At 35.8% G+C, this 18,686-nt stretch overlaps 1 protein-coding gene and 1 non-coding gene across 3 annotated transcripts; one reads left to right on the top strand and one right to left on the bottom strand.

Moving 5' to 3' along the window:
* Window positions 1–1,491: 1,491 nt before the first annotated feature.
* LOC113289722 (putative callose synthase 8) lies at window positions 1,492–17,636 on the top strand. Of its 2 annotated transcripts, XM_026539079.1 has the most exons (41): window positions 1,492–2,115; window positions 2,360–2,460; window positions 2,973–3,091; window positions 3,186–3,267; window positions 3,363–3,461; window positions 3,692–3,811; window positions 3,969–4,061; window positions 4,145–4,236; window positions 4,354–4,480; window positions 5,215–5,352; window positions 5,439–5,515; window positions 5,640–5,823; window positions 6,601–6,738; window positions 6,834–6,951; window positions 7,379–7,707; window positions 8,176–8,228; window positions 8,324–8,384; window positions 8,877–8,958; window positions 9,076–9,125; window positions 9,297–9,383; window positions 9,462–9,596; window positions 9,690–9,784; window positions 9,992–10,076; window positions 10,158–10,318; window positions 10,452–10,575; window positions 10,675–10,769; window positions 10,966–11,110; window positions 11,187–11,338; window positions 11,817–11,923; window positions 12,032–12,154; window positions 12,260–12,328; window positions 12,506–12,692; window positions 12,766–12,871; window positions 13,345–13,464; window positions 13,536–13,651; window positions 14,491–14,574; window positions 14,750–14,862; window positions 14,943–15,172; window positions 15,724–16,587; window positions 16,870–17,055; window positions 17,224–17,636. In XM_026539079.1, exons 1-41 carry the CDS (start codon window positions 1,884–1,886, stop codon window positions 17,455–17,457), a joined length of 5,913 nt encoding a protein of 1,970 aa, XP_026394864.1. In that variant the 5' UTR covers window positions 1,492–1,883; the 3' UTR covers window positions 17,458–17,636. The 2 variants fall into 2 exon arrangements, with proteins under 2 accessions (XP_026394864.1, XP_026394865.1); XM_026539080.1 differs by lacking the exons at window positions 16,870–17,055; window positions 17,224–17,636 and having other exon boundaries at window positions 14,943–15,059; window positions 15,724–16,301.
* Window positions 17,637–18,296: 660 nt separating this feature from the next.
* Window positions 18,297–18,378, bottom strand: TRNAS-GCU. Its single transcript has one exon. It is a non-coding gene; the product is annotated as a tRNA-Ser (tRNA).
* Window positions 18,379–18,686: the final 308 nt, after the last annotated feature.

Here is an 18,686-nt window from a genome sequence, read left to right as displayed (position 1 = left end):
TAAATATCTTTTTGGAGATTCACGAGTAGGTCATGAGTTGATTAGATTATCTGGTATTATCTTCAATAGCTGATTATGAAATTCTCTCTACCTCAGTTCTTGAGATAAGAGTCGAGTGCATGATCCATGAGGATTAGTACAAAAAAAGTATTGATCATGAAAATATACTTAAAAAAGAATCTGACAATATTTAGAAAGATCAAGAATTTTTGTTGATAATTAACTATTTAAATATATAACAACTCTACCTGTTTGGGTCCAATACGTAATACGTGTGAAGCTAGTCTTCAGCCATCGCTTTTGTGCAACATGTATACGTCATTTCCGCATTGAGTGACGTGAAATTGTATTTAATAATTTAGGGCGCATCAATCTTTTGTTCGTATATATAATTTCGCATGTGTGAGAAATTAACTATCTGGCTTGGTTTAGAAGAAAAAGATAGATGTTCGTTAAAAACATATTGTACGGATAATATCTAGGGTTAAACATTTATTTAATAAGACACACATGTTTAACCTATATAAATAGCGGCCTTATTCTTTAGTTTATGTGAGTTAATGAAAATTCTCGATTTTTCTGTCTCATTATTTTGTACCTGCTTCTCCATTTTTTAGTTCCATAACAATTTCCAATTTAAGGGTCGGTCTGGGATAAACTACAATGCGTATCTCGAAATGTGAGATATATTTCAAGGTTTCCCTAAAATAAAAAAATTTTACAATAAATCTCGGCCCACGTTTATATTAAATGCCGTGCAAACGGAAATGTTATGCGGAACTGAAATGTTATGCATCTTTAAGAGTTAGGAATAAGGTTGGAAACACAAAGGTATTAGAATAGAACATAGTGGCTACACAAACAATCTTCATGAAATCTTAACAAAGTCTTCCACTCTGGTCTCCCTTAGCAAGATCTCAAAAAGGGAAATGTCTGTGGATCGATTTTGAACGTTTTTCTACTTTGCTTTGGACAGAAGAAAAGAAAAACCTTAGAGAAAAAAAATAATAGAGTATTTGAACTGATTAAAAAATAGACTTAAGAGTCTTGATTAGTACCTCAACCAAACATTCTTAAAAAAGTCCTGATTAAGTCTTGATTAGGACATATTGCCACTGCTCATACCCTATTCGTAGAAGAAACTTAGTTCCTGATGCATGCTTAGGAGTCCCAAACATATTGTCAACCACGAAATGGCAACATACCTAGACAGTGGGCGAAGTGACAAGACGAAATCGCAACAGTAAAATATTGTCCCACTTGTGCCCCACATGATATACCCCCGGACCCGGTATTAACTCAAAGTTAAAAGTGGATCCATTTAAACGGGTAAAACTTTCGCAGAGCAGCAGAAAAAGACCCCCTAATCGAGAAAGTTGAACTGATTAAGTAAAGGAAAATTGCCTACTCATTATTTCACTAATCTTATTTTCTGTTAAAAAGCAATATATATATAAAAATGAAAAGAGAAAGAAAGAAAAGAAAGACTAATCTTCTTTTTAGCTTTCATCGCCAGGTGAGATATGCAGAACTCCTAACCCTAAACCCCCTCTCACCTTCCCACTTCGGAGAAATTTTTCAGAAGAGTTAAGAAACCAAAAGCTAAAAAGCAAAAAAGAAGATCAAAGATCAAATCGAAGCACTTCTACTTTACATTCATAATACAAAAGAAAGTCCAAAAAGAAACTCAAAAAGAAACAAAGAAAAGAAATGATTATAATGGAGGAGATTCATCAGGACCAACACCAACACCAGCAACTTAGGACAACGACAACTACATTCTACTGCTGCTGCTGCTGCTGCTACTGTTATACTTGTTCTTCATGCTTAACTTTGCTGGTATTGTTGATTGTTCATCAACAAGTGAACTGTAAGTTTGAACAATGTCTAGTGAAATTGTGGTTGTGGCAGAACAAGAAGAAGGAGAATCTTCTAAAAATGGGATTAGAAATAGTAAGAAAACTAGATTCAGAACTGTTCCAATTTCGATTAAAATTCCAATTCCAGAGCCTTTTGAGAGTGAAAAGTTGCCACCGACTTTAGTATCTGATATTCGGAAGTTCCTTCGTGTTGCCAATCAGATTGAATTTGAATCTCCTCGTGTCGCCTACCTATGTGAGCTTTATTTCAGTTATTCAGTTTATACTTTAGTAATTTTTAAATGAGCATCTTTTAGTTAGTAGTTCATAGCTCACAAAATTTGTTTATTAGTATAGGGAGGAAACTGCTTCTAAGTTCTTAGTTTCGAGTTAATTGAATTTTTTTATACTGCAATTACCTTGTTTGCATATTCCTAAGCATGATGTCTATTTCCTTATACACATTTATTTTATTTTTTTTGATTGGGAATTGTGTATAGGCCGATTTCACGCGTTTGAAAGAGCACATATGATGGATCCTAGTTCAAGTGGCCGTGGTGTTCGCCAGTTCAAAACATCTCTTCTTCAACGTCTTGAACTGGTAAAGTTTCTATTATGTTCTTCCCGTGGAGTAAATAATCTTAATATTCCATTTAATCCTGTTGAAACCTTGTTGGGAGGTGATCATATAGTTTCACTTTCATCTCACTAAGGTGTCTAAATTCTGAGGAGGCTTATGCTTGAACCCTCACTGTTGATGTTAGGTCTTAGGGATTACACAATGATAACAGGAACACTTTATGGAAGCATAAGAACTACTCCCTCTGTTTCAAAATAATAGGCTGGTTTCTTGTGTAATTTGTACATGAAACCAGCCTATTTTTTTTGAAACGGAGGTAGTGTTACATGCAGTGGGACATTAATAAGATGTATTTCTTAATAGGTTTGTGCTAGAAACAGCTGAAAGCTGAAACAACTTAGACGGCTTTTTGGATGCCCAACAAATATGAGAAAAGCAAGTGCACGCACCCTAGTTACCACAGTAACTTGTCATTTTTAGGACACTTATTAATCTTTTGGTATCACATGTTTCATGCCTTTGGTGATGCATAGGATGAAGAAGCCACTATTCGCAGGCGGAAGGAAAAGAGCGATGTGCGTGAGCTAAAGGGTGTCTACCATAAATACGAAGGTTACATTCTCAAATTCGATGGGAATTTTCTTGAAAATAGGTATTAGTTGGTTTTACCTTAATATTCTATTCAAAGTTTATGGTAATTCCTGCGATGTTAAAGGAAAATGCTGAGCTTTATATGTTCTTCACAGAGAACAACTGATGAGTGCACGTGCAATTGCTTCGGTTTTATTTGAAGTATTGAAATCTGTTACATCTGGAATTGGTCTTGAGGTAGCTCGCTGCTAATGTTTACATAATCTTTATTATTCAAGCTTTTGCCACAGTTTCTAGCTGATTGAATGTTTTTTAATTCAACGTCTTTATAGGGCATTACTGATGGTGGGGACGTTGGTGCATATAATCCCTTCAATATTCTTCCACTTGATTGTGCAGGAGAACGTCAAGCAATTATGCAGCTCCCTGAGGTCTGATGCTGTACAATGCATTATTGCTTTTTAAACCCTATATTTCTAACATCTAAATTTTGAGTTTAGAAACAGTAAGAACCTGGATTAATTCCCTCTAGCATCGAGTGACTGATGTCAATAGGAATAGAGACACCTTACAGAAAAGAATATTAATCGATTTTAAGTATGAAAATGTAACGGCTGAAGCTTTTTGTATGAAGCATGTTCATGTTTTGATTACGATACAGATTAAAGCTGCGGTAGGAGCTGTCCGCAATGTTCGTGGTTTACCATCAGCAGATAATGTTCCAAAACCAGGGGCTACCATTGATTTACTTGATTGGTTGCAGTCTTGGTTTGGGTTTCAGGTAATCACTTTGGAAAATTTTGTTTCAGTTGCCTTCGAATATCGATATAGTTTTATAATATTTCTCTGTAGATGGTACTAGAGAGTGCTAAACCAAGCAGGATGTACTACGTTATCTTTTACCTGCTTATCTCTATATTATTTTTTGACTTGTTCAGAAAGGAAATGTAGCTAACCAGCGGGAGCATTTGATTCTACTGCTTGCCAACATCCATGCCCGAGGGCCTCATAAACAAGCATCCATGTCAGAGGTATGTTACTACCAAGAGCACTACTATTTCTTTCAACTTACCTTCTTTTGAATGTGATGTTTGAAGTACTATTATATCATCAGCTACGTGAAAGTGCCGTGGATGAATTAATGAAGAAATTATTTAGAAACTACAAAAATTGGTGCAGGTTTTTGGGGAGAAAAAGCAACATCTGGTAAGGTTTTCCGTAAATGAAAGTTTCTGTATTTTTTGTTTGTTTGCAATTCATATCTCTCTCTCTCTCTCATGACGTGTGGTTTAGCCCTTTGCTTATGAATCGCAATGTCAACAGGTTGCCAACTGTAAAACAGGAAGTCCATCAGCATAAAATTTTGAATATAGGCCTTTATCTTCTTATATGGGGGGAGGCTTCAAATCTGCGGCTTATGCCAGAGTGTCTCTGTTACATTTTTCACAATGTAAGTTGCAATTCAGTTTGTTGTTGCTTTTGCGTTATTTATTAGTTATATATACTTTTTGGTTAGAGAATTTTAGTCTAGTAATAACAGGTACCTAGTTCGATAAAACAATTAACAGGCACCTAGAATGGAAGAGTGGTGGAGAAGCTGAGTTCATAAATTATCATCCAGGAAACCGAGTTCAACTTCTAGGTTTAACAGAAAGATAGAAATTATAAAGGGAGGAGTGTGTCTTGGAAAGAGAGGAAGAAGTGGTAGAGAAGCCAAAGAGAGTCTTTTATTTTATCGGGGAAAACCTTAAAACTAACAAGGTCTTCTTAATGTTGGCAAGCCAAGCAATTTCTTTCACATTGAATCAGTGATATTTGTCTTATTTAACTGATTCATGTGGACCAAATTAGAAATAACATTTTTATGTGTCAATATGTTGTGAGTTGCATTTCGTCACCAGAAGAACAATGCGACTCTCCTTCAACATTACTCCGAACTAATTATCTGTGAGCTTACATGGTGATAGATGGTTGGATGACTGCATATTTAAACCCTCTTTTAGCCAATTTGTGGAGGGCCACCGGAAACTAGTTCATGTGTGTGTAGCGATATACCTACACCAAATCACATGTACACAGGAAGTTTGGCTAACATTGGCCGCATAAGATACGACCCAGGGACGCTGTCGTTGAGTTTTTAGTTCTCATGTTATGCTTTTTATAGTTACATCTTTGTTCTTTCAGATGGCATATGAGTTGCACAGTTTGGTGACTGGTGCAGTTAGCCTGACTACTGGTGAAAAGCTCCGTCCAGCATATGGCGGTGGATTTGAGTCTTTTCTCGAAGATGTAGTTACACCGATATACTGGGTTATATATAAGGTGCAGTCTTACTATTTTTTTAGTCTAATAGTGCTAGATCATTTTGATTAGAAATTTAGTATCTGAGTTTCTTGCTAACAATGTAGGAAGCTAAGAAAAACAAAAACGGCACAACTGATCATTCTAAATGGAGAAACTACGATGATTTGAATGAGTTTTTCTGGTTAGCACTGTCTTTCATCTATGTTTCTTGTTTTTTGGTATCGTAAAAATTGGATGCTAGATACTTCACTCACAAGTCACAACTTAGGATGGTGACTTAACTGTTCCACTTTTCACTTCTGTAGGTCTCCCGATTGTTTCCAGCTTGGTTGGCCTTTCCGCCTCGACCATAACTTCTTTCGTGTACAGACTCCAGTTAACAGCAACGTTGGAAATGATAAATCTTCTGTTGAGAAGTTGGTTGGAAATGATATAACTTCTGTTGAGAAGTTGGTTGGAAATGACAAAGCTTTTGTTGAGAAGTTGGTGGTACGTATTTGCAATTCATTGGAAGTTAATATTCTTAATTATCTGTTTAACAAGTAAACAAAAAAAAATTCCTGACGAAGACCGGAAACAGTTAGATTCTTTTTTCTTTTCTTTAGTGAATTCCTCCTCCCAGGTCATGCCATAGCTTTTGATTTAAGGTTGACCAGACGATGATCTAAGTAGCTTGTTGGTTGTTTTCCTATTGTCAGTGCTAACTTTGACACAAGATAGAAAACGAATAAGGATTATTACCAGGGCAGCTTTCCAGATCCTCACAATAATGTATACAAACTCAAGCTTATAACCTTGCCAAAAAAAAAAAACTTATAACCTTACAGTCCTTACCAATAATTATGGATACCAAGGAAAAACAACAGTACTGAAAGAATCCTGTTACAAAATGAACGGCAGGGGGAAATCATATATAGGAAGGAACTTTTAATCATCAGCGAGAAACTACGAGGTCATCAACACTTGACGTTGAGGCTTATACGAGAATCTTTCACTAAAACCCTTGTATTTATAGGAAAAATTTCATGAAGCTATACTATTGGGATTACATCCATTGTGTTACTCACAGAGTCTTCCCCCTGCGAGTTGACATTTGCACGTTTAGTCCAAAAATATTTTTTTAATGTTCAAGATAAGACAATTATGAAAAGAATATAACTCTCAAGCTAACTGAGATTGGTTTGTGCTTATTAACGTATCTTTTGTAAGTTCTAATTTTTTCATACTGTAGATCATCTGGTTATTATCTTTTGATGATCTTTACAGGCTAACAAAGTAGGCAATGTAGGCAAGGACAGTGAACCAAGATGGTTGGGAAAGACAAATTTTGTAGAGATTCGTTCGTTCTGGCAACTCTTTAGAAGCTTTGATAGGATGTGGAACTTTTTTATATTATCTCTACAGGTATGCATGACTAAATATGTAAAAGCTATTTCTTGTTAGTTCTGATAGCTCTGTTGGTATGCTAATTTTTTTTCCTAATTTGATTTCGCCTTTAGGCAATGATAATAATGGCATGGCACGATTTGGGTTCTCCATTTGAACTGTTTGAGGAAAGAGTATTTGAGAACATCATGAGCATCTTCATAACTTCTGCAGTTCTTAAGTTGGTACAAGGTACTTTGATGCTGTTAGACAAATTAGATCAATCTTTACTATTTTAATAAAAAAAAAATTCAGTCATCATAAAAAAATTCTTCTTTATGAATTTATGTAATTGTTCACAGAAGAACTTCTCTCCGTGTAGTTTTTTATTTATATCGTGACTACATTGTTTGTGCGGAGTTAAATAATTTTCGTGAAAAGGACGTACGGTTTACAGTTTGAAAGTAGCCTTACAGTGAACATTTGTTAGATTTTCTTAATTTAGTTTAATGCTTAAAATAACTTCACTACAGAGGTTTAGAGAAAGATGGTTTTCATTAACCGATATGTGTTACATAAAGGCAGTCCAATATATCCTAGGAAACATATAATAATTCTTAATTATTTGCTGTGATGTCATTTCCTGGTCTTCTGAACCAAATTGAGGTATGCTTTGCAGCGAGTCTTGACATTGCATTTACCTGGAAAGCAAGGCACACCATGGACTTCTATCAAACCCTAAGATACATGCTTAAGCCTGTCGTTGCATCTCTGTGGATCATCATTCTTTCAGTTTATTATGCGGACTCTAGAAGAAAGTCGTCCTGTTCTCGAATAGGATATGGGAGTTGGATTGGAGGATGCTTTATCTCTTCATATATGGTTGCAGTTGCACTTTATTTGATGTCAAATGCAGTTGGGATGATATTATTTCTAGTTCCGGCAGTTGGCAAGTACATAGAAAACTCAAATTGGAGGGTGTTTATTATTTTGTCTTGGTGGGCACAGGTAAGATTTATAACAACTAGACAAGTTATTTTGGCATCTTATGTCTGTTGTAATTTCAAATTTCTTTTGGTGAAATTCCCAGAATTTCATTTTTGTGCCAAGGAAAATTCATTACTAGAAAGCTTAACTGCATTTTCCTGCTGCTTTATTTTTCCTCATCTATTTTCGTTATCTTGTTTTATCTTGAAAGACCAGTGCTTAGTTACCCTCTCAGAAAGGTTGTTTGTTTCAGTTTTCTTGCTTAATAAATTTGAAAAAAATCATTGGAACTGCATCATTAGATGTGATTTTCAGCTGGATCTTTATCAATTCTGTCATGCATCTTCTCTAGTACCACTCACATAGGAGGTCAAATATGTTATTACTAATACTGACTACTGAGTCCCAACTTAAGTATGTATTTTTCCTGTATTCTTATTGCTCATTCTAAAGTTCATACTACTTATACCCAAAATGTTGCTATTGCAGCCTCGATTATATGTTGCTCGCGGAATCCAAGAGAATGTGGTTTCTCTTTTCAGGTAGCTCTTTGGCTCATAAGCTTCAATCTTTTCTGCTTTGCTATATCTGTTTGTGGGAGCTATTTAAGACTTCTTTTTTCTTTTTCTTTTTCTAGGTATTCATTTTTTTGGGTGCTTTTGTTGTTGAGCAAATTCTCATTCAGCTACTTTTATGAGGTGAGTAATTATATGATCTTCATTACACTTACTAAATTATTATCATTATAGCCGTCTCAGCTGATTCCACTCATATCCGTCTTCAGTTCAGTCTTTAGGTTTAGAAGCAATGTCTTCATCTCATTTATTTAGGAACTGCATTATTTAAAGGTGTAAAGAAATTAGGAGGGCAGGAAAGAAAGAAATGATAAAAGACAGTATTGTGCCATTTCCTCACATGGACAACTCTTTGTTTGGATATTCTTATGCGATCTATTGATCAATCCTTGCTAACGTACTGTAGTTCGTTCTCGATACTCTCTGAAGGCTTAAGCACCGAGCCGCGTATTTATTGTTCTTCCTCTCATTCAGTTTAAAGCCTTGATCATCCCTACCTTACTGGTCTCACTGTAGTTCTGCGATTCATACCAATCTGATTTTTATTCTAGTGCCACTTTGGATTCTATTGTTTCACTAATGTGTCAAAATATGATTCTTACTCACAATCTTCAGATAAAACCATTGGTAGAGCCAACCAAGCAAATAATGAAAATTGGTGTGAACAAGTACGACTGGCATGAGCTTTTCCCTAAAGGTAATCCTAAAATAAGGATTTAGGACTTTCTTGAGATGAGGAGTAATTATTATTTTCACTTTCTTGAGATGAGGAGTAATTCAGATGAAGCTAAATTCTTCTTTTATCTTGCTTCAGTGCAGAACAATGTTGGTGCTATAATTGCTATTTGGGCTCCAATTGTACTTGTAAGTTTCTGAAACTATCACAGTTTCTTGGCTCTAACTTATGCCTCTCATACCAATCTTCGTAATTTTTATCCTTCAGAAGCCCAAATGTTATGAAAGAAAACAGATTAGGAATATCTTTGATAGATACGAAATGGATGATATTTATATATGTTATTGCATTCTCTGTAGGTATTTTTGATGGATACTCAGATCTGGTATTCTGTATTCTGCACTACCTTTGGTGGAATCAATGGGGTCTTTCGTCATCTTGGTGAGGTGTGTTCGGGTTTTTTCCCCCCAGTTGGTGGTATTGGAGATACTAGTGTTCTGATATCTCAATGCCCCAAATTTTAGATACGCACAATGGGGATGCTGAGAAGTAGATTCCACTCCTTGCCTCATGCTTTTGATGTTTCACTTGTTCCACCATCTACGAAAAATGGCCAAGCGAAGAAAAGAAAAAGTTTCTTTAAGTGGAAATTCCAAAAGGTAGTTCTTTTTTCATTTCCCTCTTTTTCTCTTTTAACTGATATAACTAATAAGATGTTCCTGAATTAACTTTGAGCTCGTGTTTTGCATCAGGAATCAGATAGACGGATACTTGGCAGTGCTAAATTTACTCAAGTATGGAACCAAATTATCAAAAGTTTCCGTTATGAGGACCTCATAAGCAACAGGTGTATATATTATATATGTACATTTATTTTGAGAAGGGTACCAAGCCCCCAGTAACCCTGTTAAACCCCAAGCAGGTCGACCCCATTTCCTTCACGTATGGGCTATGTATGGGTGCAATACCCCTCTATTTCATTCGTGTGTAACAATCTGTACACAAGTATAACTTAACTGAGAAGAATGTAACACATGTATCTTCTCATCAACAGAGAGATGGATTTGATGACTATACCTACGTCATTAGAGGTAGATACTGTCCCAGTACATTGGCCCATCTTCCTACTATCAACTAAGGTTTGGTTTTCATTCTCCGTACTTTGTAACTATTATTATGGTGTGAGTATTTCCCTAAATGTTTCATCATATATGTGTCAGTTTTCAACAGCATTGAGCATCGCTAGAGATTATGTCGGGACGGATGATAATCTGTTTAGAAAGATAGAAAAAGATAACTACATGTACTGTGCCGTGAAGGAGTGCTACGAGTCTCTGAAGTATATCCTCGACATCTTGATTGTGGGTGAGCTGGAGAAGAGGTGAAAAATCTACTCAAGCAATATGTTTCCTTCTTTTGCGGCAGTACAGACTTCTATTTTGCTTAAATTGCTTACTCAGTTTTTATCCTCACTTCCTTTATTTTGTTTTGGTGTTCCTTGGTATGTTCTCCAGAATTATTTCTTACATGTTTAATGAAGTTGAAACAAGCATTAGCAATTTTAGTCTCCTTGAGGATTTCCATATGAGTGAGCTTTCAGCATTTCACACCAAATGTATTGAGCTAGTGGACCTTCTGGTACTATCCCTTTTCACTAGTAACATCCTAAACTTATTTTCTGATTCTTCCTCTTTTAGTCAAATTAAGAACGCTGCTCTTCATGGTTTTGCTTTGAAGGTTGAGAATCGAGAATCTGACCGTGATAAAGTGGTGATGATACTCCAAGATATCTTTGAGGTTGTAACGAAAGATATGATGGTACATGGATCCAGGTATCATTTCTTGAAACACTGTTGAATTTCTTTGCTAACCTTCAAATTAATTGATTATGTGCTTAAAATTGATGATGGCTCCTTCTATCTAGAAAAAAAGAGTAGGTCCATCACCATTTAATATAATATAAAGGTTAACAGAAGGGAACCAAGTGACAACCTGAGATTTACCAAATATCATTCTTTTTGAAAACAGATTACTGGATCTGATCCAATCTCAGCCAATGGATGATGATGATGGAGCTGCTTTCTTTGAGCTGGTTCAACCAGAGTTATTTGCATCGAAGGATGACCCTGTCATCCTTTTTCCATTACCAGATTCAGGTCCTTTCAAAGGGCAGGTAACGTTTCTTCACTTCAAATGTTTCATACTAACAAGTGAGTGAAACTCAACAGCGCCATTTTTTTTTCTTTTAGATCAAGTGTTTGCTGCTATTGCTTACTGTAAAAGACACAGCTCTGGAAATTCCTATGAACTTGGAAGCTCGGAGACGCATTTCCTTTTTTTCTAATTCCCTCTTCATGAATATGCCGAGTGCTCCTAAAGTTCGCAATATGCTGTCTTTCAGGTTTATTTCCTTGGCTATCACCTATCTTTCATGATAAAGTAGGAAATCCTATTTCTCTTACCCTTCAGCTTATTCGCAAGTATGTGTACACATGTGCGTATCATCCTAAATTAGTAATACATCTCATGTGTACAAGCATACTCTTGACATTTTCTTTCTGTAGAGTAGAGCTGCTCAAACTTTAGTGTGTTTGTTATTTATTGTGCTTCTCACCTTTGTTAGTTATTCTTCTTCTCTGCTTGTATGGATGGGTCCTTAATTTAAGGGGGTTTTCTAAAAAAAAATATTTTCGCTGTAACATCCAACACATTTACAGTAATGCGTTCTAGCTGATGACCACTGTAATTTTGTAGTAATGTTTGTGAAAGGTGTATGTGAATGACTGCTTACTGTTAAAAAGATGTAATGGGAAATGATATTTTTTCTACATTTTCCCCACTAAGCTTTGTTCTTTTTTAAAAGCTTCTCTTGGATGCAGTGTCATGACTCCACATTACAGAGAAGAAGTTAATTTTTCAATTGAAAAGTTGCACTCAAGCCAAGAGGGAGTTTCCATAATATTTTACATGCAAAAGATATATCCAGGTAAACTATGCGCACCACTAGTTATTGGATAGAAAACTTATTGTGTTATATGTTTGTCCCTTCGAGAATCTTGAATTCAGACCTAACTCTTGTTTCTCTCTGGTGAAGATGAATGGAAAAACTTTTTGGAGCGGATGGGATGTGAAAGTTGGGAAGAATTAGAATCTAAAGGAAAAGGTGAAGAGCTTCGAAATTGGGCTTCTTTCCGTGCACAGACATTAAGCAGAACAGGTTAAGGAAATAGACGCTTCTTATGCATTCATGTTTTTGTTTAAAGATATAGTTATAAATGTTCATCCTTACCTCATAAAAATCTGGTTAATGTGTTTATTGCAGTTAGAGGAATGATGTACTACCGCAAGGCCTTAAAGTTGCAAGCATTTCTTGATATGACTGAAGATGAAGGTGAGCTGTAACCAAAAGTTTGATCAACTTAATCTTTAATAGTAATTAGTTTCAATCCTATCAACTTGGCAGAGAATAGCTTCTAACCTTAATTAACCTAAACTTGCCAATTGCATTTGTTTTAAGTTGAAATCATCATAATATTTCTAATTGGTACGTTGATTTTCTTCTAAATAGACATTCTTGAAGAGTACAAAGCAGTTGAAAAGGGAGATGAGAGGAAAAATAGTCCACACTCACTGTTAGCACAAGTTGACGCACTAACCGATATGAAATTCACATACATCATCTCCTGTCAAGCATTTGGAGCACAAAGATCTTCTGGAGATTCTTGTGCACAAGACATAATAGATTTGATGATAAGGTAATTCTTTTATTAGCTGTTCAGAATTATGGATAATGTTATGATGAAGAACTTTTATTTATCAAATTTCTAGATATCCATCCTTGCGTGTTGCTTATGTTGAGGAGAAAGAAGAAATCGGAACTGACCAGAAAGTTTATTCCTCTGTACTGGTTAAAGCAATTAACAAATTGGATCAGGTGATGTTCTATTTTTGTTCATTGCATCAACTGGAGTTGTAAAGCATATTGATGTTTTATGAATGAGCAATGATGTCAAAGTTATGTTTATTGCATTATGTTTCGAAAGGTTCATCTGTATGGTTATTAATGAAAAAAATATATTTACTTAAGAAAAAGACGCTTAAACAAACCTGGTTCTCGAAACATTTGAAGTTTGCTAGTAACAAAAGCTTTTACTATGTCCTAATTGAACATCGTGTTTTCATAGCTAGTTTTGGGAAAAAGATTTTCTAGGACTTCATAAATCATCTATATGAACTTTCAATTGTCTACCTCTTCCTGTTCTCCGTAGCAGTGTTGTACCCGTCATGAGTTTGATATAATAACCTTTCTGGTATTATTTCCTTTTTGCTCATATACATGGATACCTTTTTGTGAAGGCTTTGGATCGAATTGCATGTTATTAACTTAAAATTTGTTGGTATATGTAGGAGATATTTCGGATAAAGCTTCCTGGTCCACCAAATATTGGAGAAGGAAAACCTGAAAACCAAAATCATGCTATTATATTCACACGTGGTGATGCTCTACAATCAATTGATATGAACCAAGTATGAGTCTCATCTTTGCTTCTTGGATGTCAACTTTGAAGTATCTAGTTTATATACTTTTGTCTATGCAGGATAATTATTGGGAAGAAGCATTGAAAATGAGAAACGTTTTGCAAGAATTTCTTTGCCACCAAGGGGGACGATCTCCTACTATACTGGGTTTGAGGGAACACATATTCACCGGAAGGTTTGTTTCCTCACCAATAAAAAAATTTCCTTCGCATGCTGACGGTAGTTATTAAGAAGTCGTCAAAGTATATCTGAACGGCGAACAAATATATTTCCAGTGATTTTGAGAATGTAATTGTAAGAATACATTTTGAAGAAGTGAACAAAATCTAATGGAAAATGCAGGGACACTATTAGCTAAAAACTTTAGAAAATGAGAAAACCAGATGACTAACATTAACAAGTCTTCTATCTGTAATATATATGGCTAATAGAAACATAGATGTGGTTATTTATGAGAGTAGTCTGGTTTAAACTTTAAACCACGAAAGCAAAATACAGCTTATACCCCAACAACCTGATTTCCCATTTGGAGCGACACTTGGATGAGAAACAGCATGCCATATCAAACTCAGTGTGCTTCCTAACATTACTAGGTGGTTCTTGCATTGGCCCTTAATATATATTGTGGTTTTTTAGCTTTTAAAGTTTCTTCAGTTGTCTTTTGTTTTGTGTGACTTGAGCTGGTATATGTAGGGATTTGTGTTGTGTGAATATTTTTTGATAAATTTCTTGTTTAGTGATTCTTATTTCACAAGTCATGCATGCTTAACTGAGTTAATCATCGCTGTCAGAGAAAATGTACAAACTGTGGACTTGAGTCATACTTGTCTCTAAGAATAACACCTTGCGTTTGATGCAAATCATGGCCTAATACCGACTCTGGGGTCTCCGTTGTTTTCTAAAGATGGGTCGTTATCAATTTTTAGTCCCATATAGTTGTAAAAGAATAGTAGAACGGGTAAATATTTATGTTTTAAGCCTGTATACTGGCTTCTTGTTGTGCCATAATTGCAGTATTTCATCTCTGGCTTGGTTCATGACTTATCAAGAGACCAGTTTCGTCACCATAGGTCAAAGGCTTTTAGCCAATCCTCTCAGGTAAGTAATGCATTTCTAAAAGTACTTCTCTATTGATTATATTGTCTTGCTCATTTATCACACTCATTTGTCGAATTGTTCATGTAAAAATTTGAATTCTATAAATGTACACATTAGAAAACTCTTTTTTTTTAATTATTTATTTGTTCTTGATGATGTTATTTTGAATGTTCAGGGTACGGTTCCACTATGGCCATACAGATTTGTTTGACAGAGTGTTCCATTTAACAAGAGGTGGCATAAGCAAAGCTTCAAAAACTATTAACTTGAGCGAGGATATGTTTGCTGGTACAAAATGTCAAATAAATAAGTTACTTTTCTGATTTTATAATCGTTTATCTTTTCTGAAGCAAATATATTGTATGTAGGGTTTAATTCAATACTTCGTCGGGGTTATGTTACTTACCATGAGTACATGCAAGTTGGGAAAGGCCGTGACGTAGGTCTGAACCAAATCTCGCAATTTGAAGCCAAAATAGCCTATGGTAATAGTGAACAAACGATAAGCCGTGACATTTACCGCCTTGGGCATTCCTTCGACTTTTTCCGAATGTTATCATGTTACTTCACTACAGTCGGGTTTTACTTTAATAGCCTGGTAATACATTTAAACTTGAAACGATATCTTTAAAAAGTGATAGTTAATAACCTACTGCGCACTGGAGTAATCAATGCTTTGACGTAATATCCATGTGAAATGAACTTTCTGATTGTCTCATATAGAGATTATTTCTATATGGCTTCATATATTTTTGGATATCCACCTACCATTTATAACTTGCTCTCACCTTATTTGGACACCTCAAAGAAAGTGTGAAGCTTCTCCATAAAAACTAGGTTAATCTCTTTCTTTGGTTATCAGTATCAGATAGAAATCAGGATTTGTAGGCATTTGTTGCCCTAAACTCCCATAGTTAGAATTACTCTTCATATTATCATGAAAATGATGTTTACATAGCCTAATAGCTCATTCCATGTTATTGAATTTTACTTGACTTGGCAGATATCGGTATCATCTTAAAAAGTGCTGCTGTTATAGACCGTTCCAAATTCCATCTTCTTTTTCTTTACTCATCTCTCAATGCAACATATATTCATTTTTATGTTGCTATTCATTTTAAATTAACTCTGTTTTCGGAATCTCTTCAGCTAGCTGTGATTGGAGTATACGTTTTCCTCTACGGGAAGCTTTACTTGGTCTTGAGTGGGTTGGACAAAGCACTCTTTCTGGAGGCTCGCATGCAGAACATAGAATCCTTGGATACAGCACTTGCTTGCCAGTCATTCATCCAGCTCGGACTTTTAACAGGGCTACCAATGGTAATGGAGATTGGACTTGAGAGAGGATTTCTCGCAGCCTTAAAAGACTTTATCCTCATGCAGTTACAGCTGGCTGCAGTTTTCTTCACCTTCTCTCTCGGAACAAAATGTCACTATTATGGTCGAGCAATTCTTCATGGTGGTGCCAAGTACATGCCAACTGGTCGTGAAGTCGTCATATTTCATGCAAGCTTCACAGAAAATTATCGGTTATATTCACGCAGTCACTTTGTTAAAGGATTCGAACTACTTCTGTTGTTGATTGTTTACAATTTATTGAGACCTCACCAGAGCAGCATGCCTTACCTAACCAGCATGACATACTCATTGATCACATACTCGATCTGGTTTATGTTAGCAACTTGGCTTTTTGCACCGTTTCTGTTCAATCCTTCTGGATTTAACTGGGGAAAAATTGTAGATGATTGGACAGATTGGAATAAGTGGATGAAGAATCAGGGAGGAATTGGAGTCCACCAGGATAAGAGCTGGGAATCATGGTGGAATGATGAGCAAGCTCATCTTCGGCACTCTGGAATTGGTGGTAGAATACTTCAAATACTGTTTTCCGTACGATTTTTTATATATCAGTATGGTATGGTATATCACTTGGACATAGCGCAACACAACAAACATTTTCTGGTCTACCTTCTATCCTGGCTTGTGATTGCCGCCGTCTTCATATTCGCTAAGGTAAACCTCCAAACTTTACATGTTTGTTCAAAAAATCCGATTAGGACCTGACAAATTTTATATGAATTAATTCCTCTACAACATACAAATCCTCATCCAGGAACATATTAAGGTTTCATTTTATGGAATTGCAAGTCCAAATTATTAGATATACTCCCTCTGTTTTTGGAAGGGAGATACTATCACTTTTTCAAAAATGGAGGTAGTAGTTTTTATACAGCTAAATTGTTCGCTTTTAACTGGAGTGAATCTAAGCTTTGATTTACTGAATATCATACACAGGCAGTTAATGTGGGACGAAAACGACTGAGTGCCAGGAATCAATTTCTGTACAGGCTTCTTAAAGCATTTTTGTTCCTTGGCGTGCTATCTGCCATTAGTACTCTTTCTATTGTATGTGAACTATCTCCGAAGGACTTGATTATTTGCAGCTTGGCATTTCTGCCCACTGGATGGGGTTTGACTTTGGTAAGTTTTATTGAAAACCTGTTACATATGTGTGACAGGAAGAAGATAAAAATATTTGAACGACATGTCATGTTAATATATGTTCATCCACGCCAGCTAGTTAAGCTGCATGTAGTGTGTCTCTGTTCAATACACATTCTGATACATCATGTGGTTATTCTTAAACAGATCGTGCAAGCTGTGCGGCCAAAGATACAGCAATTTGGATTGTGGGAGTTTGTTGTTGTTCTTGCTCAATTTTACGACTATGGAATGGGTGTTGTTCTATTTGCTCCAATGGCAGCATTAGCATGGCTCCCAATCATATCAGCCTTCCAGACTCGGTTTCTTTTCAATGAAGCATACAGTAGACGGCTACAAATTCAACCAATTCTTGCTGGGAAAAGGAAGAAGGGTAGGTAACCTAATTAGAGAACTCGAATTCACAATTACATTGATCAAAATCATCCTGTCCATATCTCAATATAGAAAAATAGCCTTCACATATAATGTACATATAGCAGTTTTGACTTTTTGTACATTATTGACTCTCGAACTAAACTTTGTAACTTTTTACTTGACTGAGATTCTCTTCCATGCCATCACTTTATCTATATGTATAACCCACTGTCCTTTCACCACCTCTTTTTATTAGAAGCTTATTTTTGGGGCTTCACGTTCCAATAGAGGGGCTTCACATGGATTCCTAGTGATTAAAAAAATTAGTTATGGGATGTCTTGAGGCAATAGCAAATGTCTAAGTTACCCTCCATCTAAGATGAAAACCTAAAAGTTAATATCAAAAGTATACTCTTCTTCTTCTAAACTTCATCATTTTTTAGTGGAATCTAAGATCAATTTAAAGAAGAAAACCCAATTTAAATATTAGTTAATTGAAAAACAAATTCAGAAGCTTTTAGTAGATCTACGGTTGGGTTTGAGTTCAAATAAACCAACCGTATTTATGTTACGTTTGGGTTTGCTTTAAATTTAACTAACCGTAAACTGCCCAGTAAATTAATGGTTCACTAGGGAAGATAAGTTTTTTTTTTCTTTTTCGATACGCGAAAGCCGGACCCAGGTCCCTACTCGAACCCAGCCAGTTGGACTGGCTCCAATGCCAGACCCAACACCGCTCAACCCACTATACAACTAATCTACTACAAACATTTACGGCGGTGGGATTGAACCCCTGACTTCCTTCTTGCTGGAGATGATGGGATACCACTGGCTTATGCTCTTGGATCCAAAATGAAATCGCACGACGCATGAGAGATTCGAACTCTCGCGAGGAAATCCCATGTACTTAGCAGGCACACGCCTTAACCACTCGGCCAATGCGTCGGTTTAGGAAAGATAAGTTAAAGTTGAGATTTTTTAGCCTTATGAGATAAATAGGGAAAGGAATTAGTCTCATTGAAAATCCATAAACTAAGGAATAAGTTGACATATTTTAGTTCTTAAGTTGGAATATAAATGGACGCTGCTCTGATAAAAAATGGAGGCATTTATTCAGTCTTTTTAGGAAATATAGATTAGATGGTATATGCTTACTAGAAACAATGGTGAATGAGGAAATTGTTAAGAAATACACACACCATTTACCTTATGATGCATGGACTATCGTCCCATCAGTTGGAAAATCTGGAGGT

This window comes from Papaver somniferum, chromosome 6 (genome assembly GCF_003573695.1).
Source record: "Papaver somniferum cultivar HN1 chromosome 6, ASM357369v1, whole genome shotgun sequence".
NCBI classification, from domain to species: Eukaryota; Viridiplantae; Streptophyta; class Magnoliopsida; order Ranunculales; family Papaveraceae; genus Papaver; species Papaver somniferum.
The sequence above is the reverse complement of the archived record's forward strand: the minus strand, read 5'-3'. Positions and strand labels throughout refer to the sequence as shown.

What these genes read in the sequence shown, in the direction of transcription:
- LOC113289722 (XM_026539079.1), top strand. Translation starts at nt 1,884, where the DNA reads ATGTCTAGTGAAATTGTGGTTGTGGCAGAACAAGAAGAAGGAGAATCT. An exon ending in AATGTGGTTTCTCTTTTCAG is followed by an intron (nt 8,229 to 8,323) that starts GTAGCTCTTTGG and finishes TTCTTTTTCTAG; the next exon opens with GTATTCATTTTTTTGGGTGC. An exon ending in TCTTCCTACTATCAACTAAG is followed by an intron (nt 10,077 to 10,157) that starts GTTTGGTTTTCA and finishes TATATGTGTCAG; the next exon opens with TTTTCAACAGCATTGAGCAT.